The 19,549-nt window shown below is 43.2% G+C and overlaps 1 protein-coding gene across 3 annotated transcripts in view; it reads left to right on the top strand.

The window, feature by feature from the left end:
• Positions 1-19,549, top strand: part of FGFRL1 (fibroblast growth factor receptor like 1) — a 179,785-nt gene that overhangs the window by 88,494 nt on the left and 71,742 nt on the right. For all 3 annotated transcript variants that reach the window (XM_049794477.1, XM_049794469.1, XM_049794462.1), the window contains one exon: positions 340-612. In XM_049794477.1, coding sequence (XP_049650434.1) covers positions 340-612 — 273 coding nt within the window. The remainder of the gene's footprint in view (positions 1-339; positions 613-19,549) is intronic.

The raw sequence follows: 19,549 nt of genomic DNA, 5'->3' as shown, positions 1-19,549 counted from the left end.
TTTGTGTATTGGACTCCTCCTTGCTATAGGAAAATGGGAGTGCTTTGGAAAAGCAAAAGAAACTCAGACCCAAGCTCCCCTAGTGGGTTAGCATGAGCTGCTGCTGCTACTGGTAAGACTACAGCTTCAGGTCTTGGACAAACCAGTATCTCTGTTGTTGTATCCCTCTGTAATCGCCTGCATTTTTAGCCTTGGTTGTAAGTGATTTTTGGTAAGCACCTTTCACTACATCTCTGGATAGCAGTCAGGGTAATGGCCTGATTGATGACTCGTCTTTAAATCAGTGCTGTATCATCGACAAAAGTAATAACAGCTCTTCCTCTCGCTGTTCTTTCTTAGGCCCCCCAAGGATTGCTGATAAAGTGATTCACCGTCAGTCCGTGAGGCTAGGGAGGACCATCAAGCTCCTGTGCCCAGTGGAGGGTGACCCCCCGCCTCTCACCATGTGGATGAAGGATGGACGCACTATCCACAGCGGCTGGACAAGGTTCCGAATCCTTCAGCAAGGACTGAAAATCAAGGAGGTGGAGAGCGAAGATGCAGGAACCTACATTTGCAAAGCCACCAATGGCTTCGGTAGCACCAATGTGAATTACACCCTCATCGTGATTGGTGAGTAGAGCTGGAGAAAAGCCAGACCTCACCTGCTTTAGGGGGAGAGAGCGAGCCGATTTCTGTGTAGCTGTCAGTGATTGCAGATTTGCTTTGCTAATCATTTACTGACCTCCACTCTTAACCGGCCCTTTCCAGTGTTTGAGGATTGCCAGAGCTGGCTATGTTGCTGCACATCTTCTGCTGCAGCCGGCTGCAGGCAGATAAGATTACGCAGTGCCAAAGGTTACAAATAAACAGAAATGATGCAATAGTCACTAGGGTCCAGATCACAATGAATTCCACACAGGAAAGGCTGTGCGATAAGGAGAGGTCACACTGATCTTTATGTTTGCTGTTGGAACAGGATAGTTCTCAAAACAAACGTTAAGGCACCCATATAAAAACACACAGCTGGGAGATCGATGTACTGAGCTTTTGCAAAGCATGGTATCTTCAGGAAGAAGAGTATTTAGATTGAAGCAAAGCTCTGAGCTGGCATATGACCGAGGGATGCTCAGTTCCTGAGAAATCCTCTTGGTGGAGGCAGGATTAAAAAAGCTTCAGATGCCATCTTGGTGACCATGGGTTCACTGACTGTGCTTTTGACCTGCTTCAAAGGGCTTGCTTGGCCTGGCAGTGGGAATTTGGGGTCACCTGCTGGGATGAGCATTCCTGAAGGCCCCCAAAGACACTTCTCTGGGTAATCAAAGATTCCTGTGCTGCGACTGCCACAGAAGTGTGCTCATCAGTCCCTGTATGTGAGGAAGGAAAGAGCTGGATGAAAATTGGCATGCTGGAGGATGCTGAGGGAGCAAAGGAGAGGGTTACAAAGCAGGGGGTGAGATCAGGTATCTTGCTCACCATGTTGCCTGATCAGCACCCTAAGTATCTGGTCTAGAGGGTTCTGTTTCTCTTAGACAGTGGAAGTGAGGACAGAGTTTAGGGCAGTTTCCAGCTGCCTACTGGTTGGCATTTGGCCTGGTTTTGTTCTATTTCTTCTTCCCCCTCACAGCAGGAGGGCTGCTGTAGACTCAGAGCATGTAGCAAACGCTTGCTGCTGCTTGATGGAGGATTATCACCCGATAACAGGGTGATGCTTGGAGAATGCACTTTGCTGCAGAGCCAGTATGGGAGAGAGACCAGAATCTGAATGTCTTATCAGGAAAGAGATGCTTAGGTGAGGGAAACCCTTGTGATATGATTCCTGTAGCATCAGTGGGATAAAGCCGCAAAAGCCACCTTGTAGTTTACGTAGTTTGCGGATTTGGTTTTTCTTGTTCAGCTCTTTCCTATCGACGTTCATCCAGCTTTCTTGGCTACACCGAGCAAAAAGGGTCAAGTGGAAATCGTCTATAAAGAGTCATGTCTATACAGACTCCTTTTGGACATGCTTTCCAGACTGTTTGGTGTGGAGAAAGGAATGCTATAGGACTCTGCTTCAGTCCTGCTTGTGCTTTTGCAGTATGTGGAGGCTGCCAAAGTCTTTGATCTTCTCTGTCTTCCAGTATCTTCTATAAAGCTCAGTGCCCAAGCCAGCTCACATTATTCCAAGGCAAAGAGGCATTGAGGCATCTGTGAGTCAAAGGCTGCTCTGACTATTCTTGATAGCGCAACAGAAGCAAATGAAAGGGGAAAGCCAGGAGGCATAGGGTAAAAGTTGGACTAGAATTCAGGAAAGATTGAGGCAAAACCTCCAATTCAGTTGCTCAGGGAAATTGGATTATCAAATTTAATTGTGTTAAGAACAATAGTGTTCATTATATTTGGCACTGAAAAGCCCTGGGCACAAACACTAGTTATTTAGATCCTCATCGGGCAGCTATGGAAGGAAATAGCAAGCTCCCACTGGCCTCTGTGGGTGTAAGGTTGAGCCCTACACAAACAAATATTGATCGCCAAGTGCCAAGAAAAGGGTAACTTTAAACTAAATGTGTGACAGACATACGGGCTGAGTTATCGTTCATCTCCATGCATCCTTGTTGTAATGCTGGCTAAAACCAGTATTTCTTAGACTCTTTGCACCTTCCTTCCTTGTCTCACAGTGTACCCTTGTGCATTGTTGTTGCTCAGACCATTTTTGATAGATTACTTATGTCCTTGTCTCCAGTGGTACGGATGTGTTCATGTAACATTGCAAACCAATTGCTTTTCACTAGAACAATTTCCCCTGAAAACAAATTTTCCCCTAGTGTCTTTCTTGCCAAACACAAGGTATCACTGACTTATTCTTTCAAAGGACCCAAACATTTAATGCATTGGCCAGATGCTTGTGTTCATCTTGGTGAAAAAGCTTTTGGTTGAGAGCAAATCAATCCTTTGTTGATTTTTGAGAAGGAGGCAGTGTTTTAAAACCAACTGCATGTCAGTTTTGAGGATGATCAAATTGATGGAGCTGTTTTGTTTGTGTTCCGGAAAGCACAAACTTCATTAGGCAGAGTGGCTTTTTGAACCATATGGCTTCTCTGTTCTCCCACTCCTTCAAAGGAGAAAAAGCCCCCTTATTCCAGCTTTACTGCTGACACCACACATGTAAAACCATGCAAGTGTCAGACATGGGCAAGGTGGTTAAGATATTAAATCTAGAATAGCATTAAATGTTTCATTAAATGTTGGGACTTGAAAAAATAAAATTAAATTTGACATGAAAACATTCTGGGAATTTAAGCAGTAATATCTGGAATCGATAACGTAGCTTATTGAAAGGTTTTGGAGTTAGGCGCTATATGTTTTTAACTGAGCTCTGCCACACCATTGGCAAGTGAGGAACTGTCAAACCTGTGTCATATATGTGTACACTGCAGCAGGATAAGATGAAGGTTTACCCAAGATCCTACAGAGAGATGAGACTAAAATTCAGGAGCCTTGAACCTCTCTGCCTGCATATAACTCCTATTAGTCTCTGTATTCCATTATAGAGAACCAACACAAATCTGTGACACTGTACAAAGCAATAAAAATGGCAGTGGATTCACCAACATCAGTGGGTGCCAGCAGACATGGCAGAGGTGAGCTCCCTTGTCTATGTTGCTGGTTGGTCTCTGTAGATGTCATAATTTTGGTGTAGGCCTGTTCGAATGTCGCTTTGCAGCTTTCATGACAGACCTTGCTTGCAACCAGCCAGCTCAGTGCGTGAGCAGAGCAAACTTAGGTCTGCCTCTACACGTCTGGTAGACATACCTACACGTTGCCTGGCTGGAGAACTTCTCAGTCTGCAAGTGCGGATGAGACGGATTACTGTGATTTTACAGATGGTAACCAAGGCAAAGAGAGACGAGGTGATTAGTCCAAGACCACATAAAATATGAGCTGTGGCTCAGAGTTAAGTCTAAACCTCTTAAAACCACCCTAAAAGACTATTGCTCCTTCATAACACTTGCTAAGGTCTTTTCTTCCTAATTTAGCATCTTCCTGCTGCTGTGTGGGAAGGGAGTCTTCTCTCATTCTAGGTTTTTGATCTTCTTTCTCAGACAAAGGTTTTGCCAACCCAGATGGTAGCAATTGGTTTCTGCCCAGCTTATTTCCCTGTCTTCTCAGACTGCAGGGCCTGGATCCCAAAGATCCAAGGAATCCTGCTCCAATACACCCCTGCGTGAAATGTAAGCCAGTAAAAGCAGATAACCAATATAAGTCAAAACTACAATTTCCTCTCCTAGCCAGCCTTAATAGTTTTTGTGGCTTACCACAAGATTTGGGATGCCAATTACGCTGCAGACAGATTTACAAATGCTGGAAGAGGAACTTCTCTTTAATCAGTATTAAACCGGCATTGCAGTTATTAAGTACAATAGTTCCTTATTGTGGAGAATTATCTGTAGCTCATCAAAACAAACGTGCTGTACCTTCCCCAAAAGTTATTTGTACAATGATGCCCATGAAAATCTTATCTTTAAGGTTTTTTTCCCAGCTGAATCAATGCAGAAAACTGATTTATAATCTACAGGTGTGAAAAGTAACTATTTTGGGTTTAGATGCTTGGTTGAAACCTGAGGTTTCTTTACTGCAGAATAAAACTTTCTTGCCAGTGTGCTCTAAAAGGAAGCCTAAGGCAAAAGAGGAAGAAACAAAATGTTGAATAGCTGCTCATTATTTGAAAACTGTCCACCTTGTGTGCTGAAAAAAGCCCAGCATGTGATGGTGTAACTGAAGCCTGTATCAAGCTGTGGCCAACTTGGAGAAACTGTAAGGTTGTACATACGGAGCCATCGCACGCTCTAGCCATCAGGGCCTCCCTGGGAAATCTTAGCCCAAATGGGTGAGATTTTCCTGACTTATAAACAACTGAAAACAAAGTCTTCTAACAAGGAAGTGTTGGACAACCTCCATTACCATCTCTTTCTGCAATAATAAACAGTACCACTTGTTCCAGAAGTCTGGTCATTCGCTGAAGGGAAAATTGTTGGTGAACAGCTGTAGGAAGGACTATTAGTAAATATTTATGCTGTAACATAATGAACTCTTTCACTAATGCACAACACAGAGGACTTTTCACTTGCAGAAATGCTATGGGCCAAATCCTGCAAGGTGTGCCATCATTGCAACACATGGGGCTATTGCTACAGGTGCTGCCAGTAAATGCTTCATCTTGCATCAGTTGCTCAACCAAGTGATGAAAGATCAAACTGTCTCTATTTTTGCATCTGCATGCATGTTTCTTATTACCTTCTGTAGCAAAGAAAAAGGAAGCAGCAACAAGACTAGGGTTTGGGAATGTCTCTGCCCTGTAGACTTCTTGCTTCACTTGCAGTTTGTAAACTACCAAAGACACATCTTGCTTGGGTCCATCTCAGCACAAAAAAGATCAACATTTAAGTCCAAGGAACAGCTGCTCTGGTGTTTCTCTTTCTTGCCCTGTATCTCTGACTGCTGCAATTGTTTTTTCTCTTCTTTGGATTTATTTGGAAGAAGATTTTGGTGAAGAATCCATCATCCATCCAGTTCATACACCTCTCTGGTGCCTGGCCCTCTGAGTGACCAAGCCACTTGGCCCCATTTGGGCTGTGGAGTAGTAAAATCTTGACACAGAGAGCAGGAGGAAGAGCGCAGTTTGTTGTCCTAAACCTCTGATGGGCTGTTCAGAAATAGAGCTACAGCTCATTTTCAAACAAATCAAATTTACTATTAAATGTCTGCTGTCTGTCTGCTGCAATTGATTACTTTGAGAATCTTCCCTGACATCAGATGATTTATCTTTAAAGTAGCTTTTTCCTGCTGAGCCAGCTGCTATTTTATGCTTTTTTACAGCTTGTCCAAAGACAGCTCTCTCTGATAACCAGCATGTGTGAAAAATTTGCATTAAAATAACATTTTTTTTAAACAGTCAGCATAAGTATCCTGAAAAAAAATCATGGTAATGTCTAAATGGATATTTATTCTAATATGCTTTTTTCTGCTCATAGTAGTAGAAATTACTGTGTGAAAAAAAAAAGTCAAGTACAGTAAAATATGGTTTGCATTACAGTTCTCCAATGAAGTCATCAATCTGTGTCTCAGAACTCATTTATAGTGCAAAAGCTGAGAAAACATTTGTAGCCCAGAGTCAGGTGCCACCAGCCATCTTGGAAAAGCATGACAAATTCATTTATATTTGGGTTTTGGCCTCTTAATAAACTCTGGGGACCAGGGAGAGATGTGCTCAGCAAGAAGATGTGAATCAACACTGAGTCAGCAATGTGTGCACCAAGGGACTGCTAATGCTAAGCAAAAACTGAAATGAGTCGACACTTAAAAAAAAAAGGGAAAAAAGGTGCAGTGTTTGCATTTGAGAACAAGGTGGTGTAACTTGTGCTGCTCATGGTATGGAGTTAGCAATCTGTCTTTAGTGCATTTACTTCAACCCAAAGTGTGAAAGGCAGCCCATCCAGCCTGGGACCGTTAACACAATCACAGGGCATATAATCATGACTAATGATGATTAGTCAGTTGTTATATGGAAATGAAGAATTCCTTGTGACAATAAACAGTAACAAAGTTCTCATGTTTAATTTGTTAAGGTCCCAATCCAGCAGCTGGATCTACGTTGGTGGCCTCCTGTGCATACGCAGTGTGATTAACACCAGATGAGGATCTGGCCATAGTCACTGATGCTTAGTAATGGTTATGTTGCTAATTAAAGCTCAGATTGTTTTTGGCCTTTGGGAGCTGAGCAGAAAAGGGGAGCCTTAGTTTACTACTCGAGGCCTAGCAATTGCAATCATCGCACAAGGACTTCTTGTCAGTGTGTGGCGTGGTGTCACTGGTGACAGTAACCCCTCTGTGGAGGTGCAGGTAGGGCTTTGGTTCAGAACAAGACCTGTCTTAGTGGTGTTGCCAAGTGAGGGGGTCCTGCGTGTCAGCCTGTGGGAAGAGTCTGTCAACCTGCGTGAACTGACCCCATTGACTAGAGGAGTCCATGTAATGCTCGGCACATAAAATATGTTTGCATGATTTAGTGCAAACTCAGAGCTAAAAACTGTTCACTTGGAAACGAAGCTCCTTTTCCACTGGAAGTGACTCATCATTGACTAATGATGCCCTCACCCAAGTAAGGGCTCTTCCTTGTGAGGGTTTATTAGCGTAGGCATAAAGACACACCCTGACCAAACTTGGTGTTGCTCAGGGACAGCACAAGCGTGTTAAAAGAAATCTAAAAGCAATCAGGTATCCCTATCCCCTGAATTTCAGTGGTGCTTCATTTCCTCCTCATTTGGGGAATCCCGCTCAGAGTCCAGCAAACTCCCTGTCCCCAATATGCAGCACGTTGAGTCCTGGAAAATGTCCACTGTCCTGGGAGAGGAAAGGAGGAGAGAGAAATACTCCAAAATGAAAAGCTGACTATTACTGGCTTGCTGCAGAAAAACGATTTCACTAGTTCTAGTCATTTTGATGAGTGCTATGCTAGATTGATGTCACAACAGCCCATAATAATTTGTTCTTGAAAAGCTCTTTCTGCATAAAGAGGTGATGATGTGAGTGCCAGTATTAGCTGTAACTATCCTAAAAATGAGTGATCAAAAATGTAGCACCAAGTGATTTGACTGATGGCTCTCAGTGAATGGGTGTAAAAGGCTGGAAAATATCACAACCAGGGAGCAGCCTTGTTTCTTCCAAGTCCAGATCTATAATGTAACTCAGTGCTAATGCTGTATGATGTCCACAGTTTTTACAAGATCTTTGTTAGGTTTTATTAGTTTCATTTGATTTTATAACAAACTTTACAGTATGCTTATCAATACATCATGTTCTGGCTAACAAAAGCCTCACTGTTTTGGGTAGATTTCTTTTTTCCCTTCGTGAAGCTGTAACATAGAAGCCAAGTTAAGAAGGTGACAACACCTGTTCACAATTTAAAGGAAATGAAAAGATTTTTTTCCATGGATGTAAGCATGAAATTCATACATATATGTATGGATATATAATTTCCCCCCATACTCCATCCCGTGGTAGACTGCGGCAAACCAGAGCTGCAGCCAGTGTAAAGTCGAGGCATGCAGGACATATGGATGCGTTTAGCCCACAATCCTTTGCAGATGCTTTGGAGTGTGTAGCTGCTGCTACATCCATGCAAATAGCAAACTGCAACTCTGTTTGCTGCATGAATGTTGTTTGGGAATGAAAGCAACACACAATGCCAGGCAGGCTGATGTTAAAACTGTTTGATCTGAGCAATTTATGGCTTCCTTCTGTTAAATGATATTAATAGAATTAGCCTCTGATCCCAACGAGTTTGTGGTGTACATGGCGGGTTTTTCTCGTCAGTATGTCTGAGGCTAAAAACCTCTTTTGCCTCTGACTTTATTAATCTGAGTTGTCTTTGTTACAATCCTCATACAGCTAATGGGCAGAATTTCAGCCTGTGTCGACATAGCAATGCTGATGTGCACAGCCAATGATTTGTCCACATCTACAGATCTATAATGCTTAGAAATAGCTGAATTTGTGAGTAAAGCCAAGGCAGCCCCCGGTCCAAGCAGATATGTATGTGTGTGGAAAGCAGGCATGCAGAAGGTGATCTAGATTACCAGTCACGGTCTGCTGTGACTGCAGAATAGTAGTTAAGAGTGTTTCGATTAGTAGCGGCCCAAATAATGAGAAGCCATCATGCTAATTGCAGACCTGGTCATTAGCAGTTTTGAGATATCTACCATGTTGCCAACCATCCAAGATGACCATCTTTGCCAAGTAGCAGGATCTTTCTGTTAACTTTCCTACAATTACTACTGTCCTCCCCTTTTCCAGAAGGTGTTTCCATGGCACCCGTGCTCCATCCCTCTTCTTCTTGTCACAGGCTGGGAATGAAGGACTTAGCATGGCCTCATTGGACTCAATGAAGTCCACTGACCACTGAAGCTGGGTTGAGCTTCATGGGCGCAGTGTCTCCAGGAGGTCTCTGCCAGAGAGCACTGTGCCCCATTCACTAGTGCCATCATACAGCTCTGCTGTCCTCAGTTTGCCCAGTAAATACCACTGGTAGTGTGTTTTAGCCAAATTTATGTCCCTTTGATATCAGTTAACTCAGAAATGCACAAAAGATACACTTGTAAATTACGGCTCAGTGTATAATATTTATTATAGGAAGAACAGCAGCAAGTTGGGCTAGTCTATAAGGTGTAGCTTGAATGTTGATTTTGGAGACTCCTTCTTCATGTGTAAATGCACATACACACCATCGATCGCTCATGTGTTGCTTCTTGATCCATACATGTAGGTATGTTGCCTGTTAAAATGTAGGGTTGTTGGGGAGGTGTATTTTTACATTCCTGTAGGGTCTGGTTCTCTGCCTTTCTTGTGATGTCTTTGGCTTCCACATTAAGAAGAAGATGAAGAAAAGGAAAAAAGAAAACCTAAGAAAACTGCTGGCAATTAGTGTATAAACCTATTTTTAAATCCAATTTATTTTTGTTTGATGAGAGAAAGAACATACTTTGCGTTGTGCTTGATGAATAATATCATTGTGCTAGAATGCTTTGATTCTTCTTACTTTATAATAACGTGGGTTTCATAGTCAGAAGACCTGAGTGTTTACATTATACACTTTTGGCAATAAATTTGGAAAAGAAAAGAAAAAAAGCACTAATCCCAGGAGTTCTGAAACCTACACTCCTTCTTAAACGTACCCTGTTAAAGACATTAAGTCCCTTGCAAACATCCATCTATCAGCAGTTGAGAGTTTGTAAAAGGCGTACTTTGTTCTGAACTCCCTGCCCTACTGATTATGCACAGTTCTTTTATTTTGTGAATAGGATGACGACCCCTTAGCCTGGTAATGATGACAGATTTATGTATTTTAACACCCAGACGCTGCTGTATTTGTTAAAGGCTGCCAGACTCCAGCAGTGCTGCAACCGTAGTTTATTTTCATTGTCAGTTTGTGCTGCTTTTTAAGGTGTTCTGCAGCCACTGGAAGCAGTGCTGCTGCTGCTCTCAGAGGTTGAGATGTCAGGATGTTAAGAGCATAAGCCACCATCCTTGGACTGTTTCCACTCATAAAATGTCAGTTTTACTCTGGTCGTGCTGACGGGGTGGAACCTGCTCCTCGCACTGAAGCCAAGGAAAAGAGGGGAGAAATAAAACCCCTCTGAGCAGTAAACGGAATCAGATAACATAGAATTTATCCCTTCACTTTCTACTTCCATGATGTATTTTGCAGCTCTCAAGTTAATGTTTTAAAGAGAACCTTCTTTTAATGTGCAGTAAAAGAGAAGAACATAAACATACCTTGCAAGCTTAGCTGTTAAAGCACTGTATGGGTCAACACATCTGTCCTCTATGCAATGCATCTGTCTGTGATTTCTTTTGGGTTGTTTTAAATTACTGCAAGTGGCAGAACAATAGGGAGACAAACAGTAAGAACAATGCTGTTGTTTAATAACAAGCTAAATTATTAACAGGCCTGTACAGAAAATATTTCATGTAAATTAAAGGGAAGCAAATTATTTCATTTTCCATTGCAATGATCCAGCACAACAAAGGCAGTTGATGTCTTTCTTCTTTTCTTCTTTACTTTCATCCTGCTACAGATCTGTGTGTTCCTGTGTGTGTATATAATTTCCTTGCAGACACACTACAAAGGTTATAGGGCAAAAAATGCAGAATACGGATAGTTTTCTGATCTCTTCATGTCAACCAAGCCACTAAATCTGAGTTTATCACACAATCCAAATGATGCATAGGACTTTTATTACCTTTTTCTTTTTTTTTTTTACTTCCAATTCATTGTTTCCCTGAAAAAAGTTGTCAAGTCAGTTGAACTACGGAGTTGAGTCAGTTTTCTTCTTGATTGTCAATAAAAGGGCTTTGAAACATTTGGTACTGAATCCTCTATTGAAAAACTATTTTGATTTGGAAAAAGCACCACCACCAAATTCTTTGCTGCGTTTTCTTTGGTCCAATATTAGATGTTTCTCTTCTTAAAGAGAAGCCATGTGAGTTGGCATGTTGGTTTGTGTTGGGTTTTTTTCAAGCTAGAATAAATTATGGTGACCTTTCTGCTGAAGTAAACAAGTATCTTCATCTCACCTTTGTGGAATGCACAGCCAGCAGGAGAGAGAAGAGCTGGCAACAGTCCTCCTTGTTCACTGACAAGGAATTTGGGAAGGGAGTTGGATCTACTTCAGGTGTGGGCTGGGATTCCCAAACCTGCCTGCTGTTCTCTCCACAACAATCCCAGGAATGTCATGGAGAAGAGGGATGGTGCCTCCCCAATCCCCAGCACAGCCCCGTGTTTATGCTCTGTTTGCAGCGTCTCCTGACGACTGCAGGCCCACTGCAGCTTCTCCTGGTAGCCCTTGCGTATGCTTTGACAAGAGAAGCTCCTGTTCTCACAACAGGAGAAAGTTGTGATAATTTGACATCAAGGGGGTTCTTTCAGCCAAGGTCTCTTGTGAGCTGCTTTGTTTTGAGCGTGGTTTTGTTAATCCCTTTCCTTCAAGAAGGCTTGGAAGATGCAGCAGTCTTCACTTGTGGGAAGTGAATAATATTGAGGGTGAATTTTGAGAAGCTGGTCTGTGCCTTTGGCTTGAAATGCAAGCAAGGTGCTAGGCATGCTTCTCCCCTCCTGACAGGCGTGTTCCTGAGATGTGAGCTGTCTCCTGCTCACATTGGTGGATTGGTTGGCTTCATCTATGGGGCATCCATCATCCCCTTTCTTCTGGGATGGTTTTCAGAGCCTCTGGGGAGGTGACCGAGAAGCTGTAATCACGGCCATTGTAAAAAACACGTCTATGTGACCTTCAAAAAAAGAGGTTTTTCTCTGGGTGCTCTGTTCTTTGGTAATTATGGAGAATTTTGTGGTGGCCCCTTGAAACCTTGCCATGATAAACAGACAAAAGGGCAACAGCTTTCAAGGGTAGATTGGTGGAATTGCATCAGAAAGGAACTTGGCCACCCGACATCCTCAGTACTGTCAGCAACCCTTTGTCAGGAATGATTTGGATGTGTTTTACCCTTGTTCTAGGCAAAACCTGGGTCATGGACGTTCTCAACTATAAATTAAACTGTTGAATGTTAAATATTGAAGTTACTCCTTATATGTGGTCATTGCTATTTGTTTGTTTGACCTATGTTAGCTCTTCTCAGCAATTTTTGGCCCTTCCTGTGTTCAAAGCTCCACACTTAACAGGAGGACGTGTTGCACACCGGACTGCTCACAAGCGATGTTTTTGCCACACTTCAGCATCTACAGCGAGGGAGGGAATATTGCAGATCCTGTGACAATGTCCCTGTTCTTCCAAGGCCACGCTGACATGTCCTGAAGGACAAACTCTTTAAATGATTCACTAGATCCTTCCCACCTGGTATTTGGAGAAAGCACTCTTCTGTGTTTGGGGCCAAACCTGTTTATCTTTGCTCCTATGCTATGGACTGCAGAAATAGTTTCAGACAGAGAGAATAAAAACCAACAAGTTGCCTGCACATCTTTCCTGTTCTTTCTGCTACAGCCTGTTTTTCCAGTATTTTATTGCTTTTCCTACTGACAGTTACCTCCCTGGAGCCCCGTCCCAGCTTTTTTGACACTTAGCACAGGCAGCCTGTTTGTTGTGGGGGAATGACCAGTCTGCTGGACCCTTATGGAGTTCTGAGCTGCCTCTTTATCTTTCAGATGTGGCACAATACCTGGTGCCACCCCAGCTCTGCAGGATGCCAAGTGATAACGATTTAACTTACTGGGATGGTGTTGCCTTAGTGCCTTGATTAGATATGGTCCCATGGACTTGGAAGGTATTTTCAAGCCTGCTCACTTCATCCTGCCTGTTTTGGGGGGTTTGGTATTGTAATGCAGTGGGATTTCTTCTCCAGGCTCAAATGCTAAACCACTGCTAAGCTGAAATGATACAGCCAGTTCTTTGTTGATACTTTGGTCTCTGCTCAGAGTGTAAAGTAATGGGTGGATTTTTAGCCACTGTTTTTCTTAAACCTCTCTTCAAATATGGCATGACTTAGGCCACAAGTGAAAAGCTTTTCATGTTCTTAGTGAGGGAAGAAGTGGACCCCACTTAGAGGTCTGTAATTTTAAAGGAGGATGGTAAACTGAACTTAGAGCACTTTATCTCTGGGGCCGTCAAAGATCGAAGATAAAGGGGAGTTTTTCAAAAGCTCGCAGCTGAGGCGGAGTCAACCCCTTTTGAAGAATTCCCGTGAACTTCCATGGGATGAGTACTGCCAATGCTGAAAGCTTTTGAAACCCTACCTAACCACCCAGTGACACCTTTTGAAAAATGTGTGTACTAAGCACACATTCCTGGGAAAATGTAAGTAGGGTTCACATGTGTTGAATACTGAGGTGCTTTCTCAGAAGCAGGTGTTTTGAAGGAAAATTGAGAAAACGGGTTTCTAAAGCAATTTTAATGAGCTATACTGTCTGCCCCAGTCAGTAGGGACGTAGTACTTAAGCTGAAGCTATTTTTTAACATAGTTTTGTCTCCTGTAAGGAAGGCCTGACTGGTAAGTTGGCTGTTGCAATAAGCAATCCCTCTAACGTCAGTCCAATACATTCAGCTGTTGTGTGAAGTCACACTGAGCACAAAACAATTGCAAGGTTTGCTAATGTCTAAGTCGGAGCTTGTATGATGCTTTGGGATTCGGAATATGAAAGACATTTCTGTGCCACCTCTGGATATGAGCTGTAACTGCTGTAACAGTTAAATATAAATTAATAAGAACATGGAAGCTGGAGCCTGAGACACTCCCAAGGTTGCAGTAATCAATTTTTATTTTTTTTTTCCACTTTAAGAAAACTCCAGTCTCAAATATCAGGAACACTGTTGCTGGATGTAGTCCATGCATGCAGTTGCTGTTGGCCGTGGTGGGAAATCGGTGGAATGAATCAGAAGGAATGCATGTGAATGACAAGCAGAGTGCTCTGCCCATGTTGCAAGGTGGCATCCTGATACCTGCCCTCATTAGCTTTAGGACTGCTAAAATTCATTGGACTCATCTGAAGGGAATGGCTTATCTTGCAGTTCTGCAGGGAGGAAATGAAGGAGAGAAGGAGCAAAAGGAGAAAAACATCAGGGGAAGGATTTTTAAAAAAATCTTTCCTTCCTTTTGCATTGCAGACACGTTAAGTACCTAATATTTTAAGAGCATCTTCTTACTTAGAAAAGCTGGCAAAGATGGGATTCACTATGAGTCTGCCAGATTGATTTACAAATCGTCCTTATGAACTCCTGCTGCTTAAACATACCAGAATGTGACAATTAAAGCCAACATCTGGAATTCATTGGTGGAGCTGATCCTAGATAAACATTAAATGAATGTCCATTTCCTTAGCATTGGATTTCCTCTGGCTACCACAGCTTAAGTAGTGTCATCCTATCAGATAGAGCTGATGATGATAGCAGAGCAAATGTCAAAGTCATGAGCCAGATCTATTTGTTCCATCTTTTAGCACTGGAACTAGGACTAAAGCTGGGCTGAAGAGACACCCGCTGGTTTTTCCACTAGACTGTGGGGATGGGTCAACTCATTAACCTGGGCTAAACTGATCGTGTGGCTCACTTTCTCTCCTGTGAAGACGGAATACTTCAGGTGAGTTAGGTTAATCTCATTTGAGGAATTTTGTCTCAATAGAGGTTCTCTCTCCTCCCCTCTCTCTGTTTCCCCCAAACCTGTCAAGGTTACTGCAGTCTCCCTCCATTCTCCACGTCAAAGGAGGAATTCTGTTTGTTCATTTGTTAGAAACAGAGAAAATTGGCCAATGAATTTGGGACTAAGTCCCGAATCACATAAGTGGAAGCTAGTCACAACAAATACCCATCTGTCTTCCTTTGCAACAGATCTCTTCCCTGAGGCCTGGCTGAAGTGGATAGTGATCAGTGCTGTCCATGTCCATGGTGGGTGAGATGGAAAGCCCTGGGGAATGTTTTTTCTCAGGGCCAAGAAGAGCTTGCTTACCCTGTCAATAATCAGATTTCTTTGTGCAATCCAACCTGTCATCACGGGGGAAGTAAAAAGCACCTTTTGGCTTTCACTTGTGCTCATATTACCCTGTAGTCTCTGACCTCCTTGGTCATTGGAAAAGCAAAAAATATGATGGTCCCTGGGTGCTTTTATTTGCACAACCATTGTGTCCCCCCTCTGAAGCTGCTCAGTCCTGGATCGCTGAAATGAAGATGAGGAGATGTGTTTCTATGGGGGCAGGCACCCTGGACACAAACAACCTGAGGGGAAAAAGGTGCCTTTCATGGAAAACCATAACTGCTTTTAGAAGTGGAGCCTACCACTAAGGCACATGAAAACACATTTGCTCAGGACATCATTCTTACTGCTGAACTCAAGGAAACTGGATGAGGTTTGGGGTCTTTAGGAACTTTCTGAGAATTCAGGACATATATTGAAGTTTCTGATTTCACCTGTCTGAGGCATGAGGGTTTTCCCACTAGCAAACAGTCATGGCTTTTGCAGAAAATTCTCTGAGGCAGTCACTTTCTGATCTGTACCATGCAAGAGCTATACTGAAAGAAGTAAACTTATTGCTGGTGCAAGGGTCCTCCTTCCAATCTTGAGGTGATCTCCAAAATCTCTATTAGTGCCTCTCTGGGTCTCCAGGTCACCTCTGCTGGGTTCCCCTTCTGCAGCTCCCAGCTTCTGCTGGAAGCACGTTCTCTCTGTCCTTTGGGACCCCAGTGTTCAGCTTCCTCCCACTTTCACCAGTCTGACAATCAAAAAGTCCTCCTTCCCACCTCTTGCCTGGTCATTCAGCTTCATGAAAGTGTTGTTTCAGCATCTTGGTTTCTTTGGGGAAAACTGCACAAATCTTTTCCTTTCCTTCCCTCCCCTGCTTTCACACCCTGCCTCCCCCTACTTTGAGGAGAAGCTGAATCCATATGGATCTTCTCAGCTCAGGACGTAGCTCCTGGGAGGCACCCAGGTGGCTTTCGGGAGGTGTTTGGGTTTCTGATCTCTCATCCCCAGTTCAGCAAGCAGCAACACAGCCACAAGGGCTATGCTTGACATACCTCAGAGTACTCAGTGACGCAGTAAAATCTCAAGGGCCAGCGCGTTTCAGAAATGGAGCACAGCTAGGTTCCCCAAATCATCCTACCAAATCAGCAGGACTTTCTGCACAGAGCAGGCGCCCTCTCTTCTTTGAACGCCCCCAGCCCGGCTTAGCTGGAGGGAGCCAGTGACCCCACGCGCAGCGCAGAGCAGGCTCGGAACAGCGATGCAGAGGAGCTGCAAGTGAGACCCATATGGCCCTTGTGCTTTGCATTCTGATAGTATAGAGTTGCCTGCTCGAGTTAGGCTTGAAGAGGCAGAAGTATTTTTCTTGCTGGTTGGACCTTTTTTCCGTGCGGCTCTACGAGCGTTAATCTGCAAGTTGAAACTGTAACGTGAAGGAGCTCCACAAAGAGGAAAGATTCAGGTAAGTTTACAGTTATGTTATTTTGCTTTGCTGGTGACTTCTATCTCGTGGGTTTTCCAAAGCAGCCGATAAATATTTTTCTCTCTATTATGGTGCCGACAGTAGCCTGAAGTCCCAATTTCCTCCTGCAGAAGATAGACCTTCGAGGTCTATAAAATTTATACAGTATACTTTCTGATTTTTATTAGCCTAATAAAAGAGATCATATTTTGTGTGCTTCTGTATCTCTGGAAGTTATGACTGGGGAATTATTCTGCAGGGCAACAGGCTGAGTGCTGTGGTTGAAAATACTGATTTATCTGAGCTGTGAAAGCGCTAGACCAAGCAGATAATGAAAGTCCTTGAAATGCTTCAGACATGCACAGCCATTTTAGAATATCCCACAAGGGGGCTATGGGTTACGTTGTCATTTAGCTTTTAGTTGTTGCTAATTAGTTCCACCTAAATACTGATTTCCCCAGCCCATTCCTCGTCTCTCAATTGTAACACCCCAAAGAGTGAATTTTCTTTGCTCTCCCTGTGTTTGAAAACAGTTTTATGACAACTGGTCTGTTTGTGGATGTAGAGTCAATCTAAATAGCTTTAATAATATAATGTTTTTTAATAAGCATGTGCTTCCCAGCCCAACTATGAGTGGGAAGAGTAGGGCACAGCAGAAAGCAAGTCCCAGACTTCAGTCTAAACAGATGAAGTTGATCAAGGACTGGTGGAGTAACAGAGGTACAAAGACGTAAAGGGAGTTTCTAAACCTTGTGCAGAGCATTGGTGGCATAAGTTGGCTCTTTATGCCTCCTATTAGTTTCTTCTTGTTTTTCTTATCAGGGTAGCTAAAAAAAGAAACAAAGTATTGGCCAGTAAAGCACGTGTTGTTTAATAGCCTTTGTTTCTATTCAAGTATAAATTTGTACCAAGACAGGGTAAATAGTTCTACGTGGGACAGAGCAGGGTTGGAATGGAGCTACCGTTTAGGTACACGTAACTTCTCCCTGCGAGATCAGCCCTGACTTTTACCCTGATAATACGGAAAATGGTTTTATTCCAATGAAGGAGAAAAAAACAAGGTACAAATGCATACTGAAGAAGGAATAAGAGTTTTTTCCATTGCTTGGCTTAGGCTGGAATATTTTTAGGTATATACATTTTGCCAAAACCATTTGTTTGCTAGTAAGAAAGCCTCTAGAATGACTTTATGTCAATACACGGACAGATGTGGAGTGGGAGGGATCAGTATGGTGTCACTTGGGTAGGATGTTAGGAGGAACAGTCCCTGCTGGGGACTCCTGCTCTTTCCTCTGGGAAAATGATGGCTACTGCACAGCCTTAGACACAACCTAGAATTTGCCTCTGTTGTTCTGTGCCTCTTGCAGCTGAAGGGCAGCTGAGCATAGAGGTGAGGAGGTTTGGGGCTACGTTACCCCTGCGCAGTCCCAGAGGTGCTGTCAGAGGGAGATGCCACATCCTCCTGGCCTCCTCTTTCCATGCAAAAACCCACCGAACAGCTGGGGCTTTGCCACAAACATAGGTGAGTCTCCTGTACCACCATGTGGAAGCAATGACCGAGCTCTTTGGCCTTTTGTTCAGTAAAGGGCAGTGGAAGGTAAATCTGAGGTGACTCTGTTGCCTTCTGCATCACTTTTCTGACCTAAAAATAACACTGTGGCCCCTGTGGTTACCATTAGGGTTATTTAGTGCTTCAGCCTTTTTTTTTCCCCTTTCCCTTTCCAGAACACTAGCACTGCTGAGCAGAAGAACTGCCCCATTGTGCGAGCCCAAAGGAAACACTGCACAGAAAATGCGAGGAATTTTTAGGCCATGATATGTTTGGACTAGGAAGCAGGGGACTCGGAGGAATGCAGAGCATGGTTCCAAAAATATTCCTTGCAATAGCGCTCTTGGTCAGTAACAGTTATTTTTGTTGGCCTGCCAGCCCCCTCAAGCAGAGATGATGTCATTCCCCGGCATGGTGGAGGTGGAAATACAGAGAGTGCCCTGTGGTTTTGCAGGGCTGAGAGCAGACAGCTGAAACAAATGCCTTCTCCTGTCTCAAATGCTCTTTCTGTTGTAAAAAAAAAATAATAAAAAAACAAACATATTGTGGGAGATGGTGAGGATGGGTTTAAAATGATTAACAGCACCGTAGAAACATTTTCTCTAGTCATAATCTCTTCCTCCCATGTGAGCTCCCTTCCTGTTAGCTCTTCTGCTTTTCTCCTTATAGCAATGTGCATGCTCAGGGGGTTCTTTCTGGGTTGTGTTTGTAATGTTATACTTCTTTGGTTATTAAAACTGATCAAATCATAGCTTGTAGCACTCTTGGTGTCCTGAACACCTCTGGCGGAGACATGGGCATGCAAATGTCTTCACAGTGATTAAAATGGGCTGGTATACCCTAGAACACTCTGAAGAAGAAAGCCAGCACTTTTTCTGTAATAAACAGGATGCAGCAGTAAAATATTGGGACCTTTTTCCATGCTGGCGACTCTCAATGTTCATTGTGATCTTGATGATGCTGAGTTGACTTTTAAGTGCATGTGAGAGAGACCTAGAAAGAAAGAAACTGTGATTTTTTAAAAAAAGTTTATCTAGGCTGATAAGATAGTAAAAGCTGTGTGCATCCATGTGTAGCATGAACCCAGAAAGACTGTAACTTCACCTCAGTTCTCCCTACCCTAAATTATGTTTAGCACAGGTAGCTAAGCCAAATTTCCACTTTACCCCAGAGACAGGGCTGCCACATTATACTGGACACGAGGTAAGTAGTTAAAAACTTTGGATTTTATTCCTGGTTCTGGCATTTAGCTACTGGGTGCCACTGGGTATTGCTTTCCTATCTGGGTCTTACATATGCCACTTGTGTACTCCCAGAGGGACAGTGTTCATCCTTGCGGGGCTCTAATTTTTGTTATGGCATCTGGATTTAATTGCATGGCAAGTAGTAGCCACACTGATGAAATTTGCTCCTTCACCAGCACTTGTGACAGTGTGTCTTGTGACGTGACATGAAGGGCAACAGATACGAGCTATTTTGGATCAAGGGAGTGATCCAAAACTCTCCTGTTTTGATCTTTATTGCATGGTGTTTCATGGGGAAAGGAAGAACCAGTAAAAAACCAC

The sequence above is a fragment of the Accipiter gentilis genome, chromosome 3, assembly GCF_929443795.1.
Source record: "Accipiter gentilis chromosome 3, bAccGen1.1, whole genome shotgun sequence".
Classification (NCBI taxonomy): Eukaryota; Metazoa; Chordata; class Aves; order Accipitriformes; family Accipitridae; genus Astur; species Astur gentilis.
This window is presented reverse-complemented; position numbering and strand designations above follow the sequence as displayed.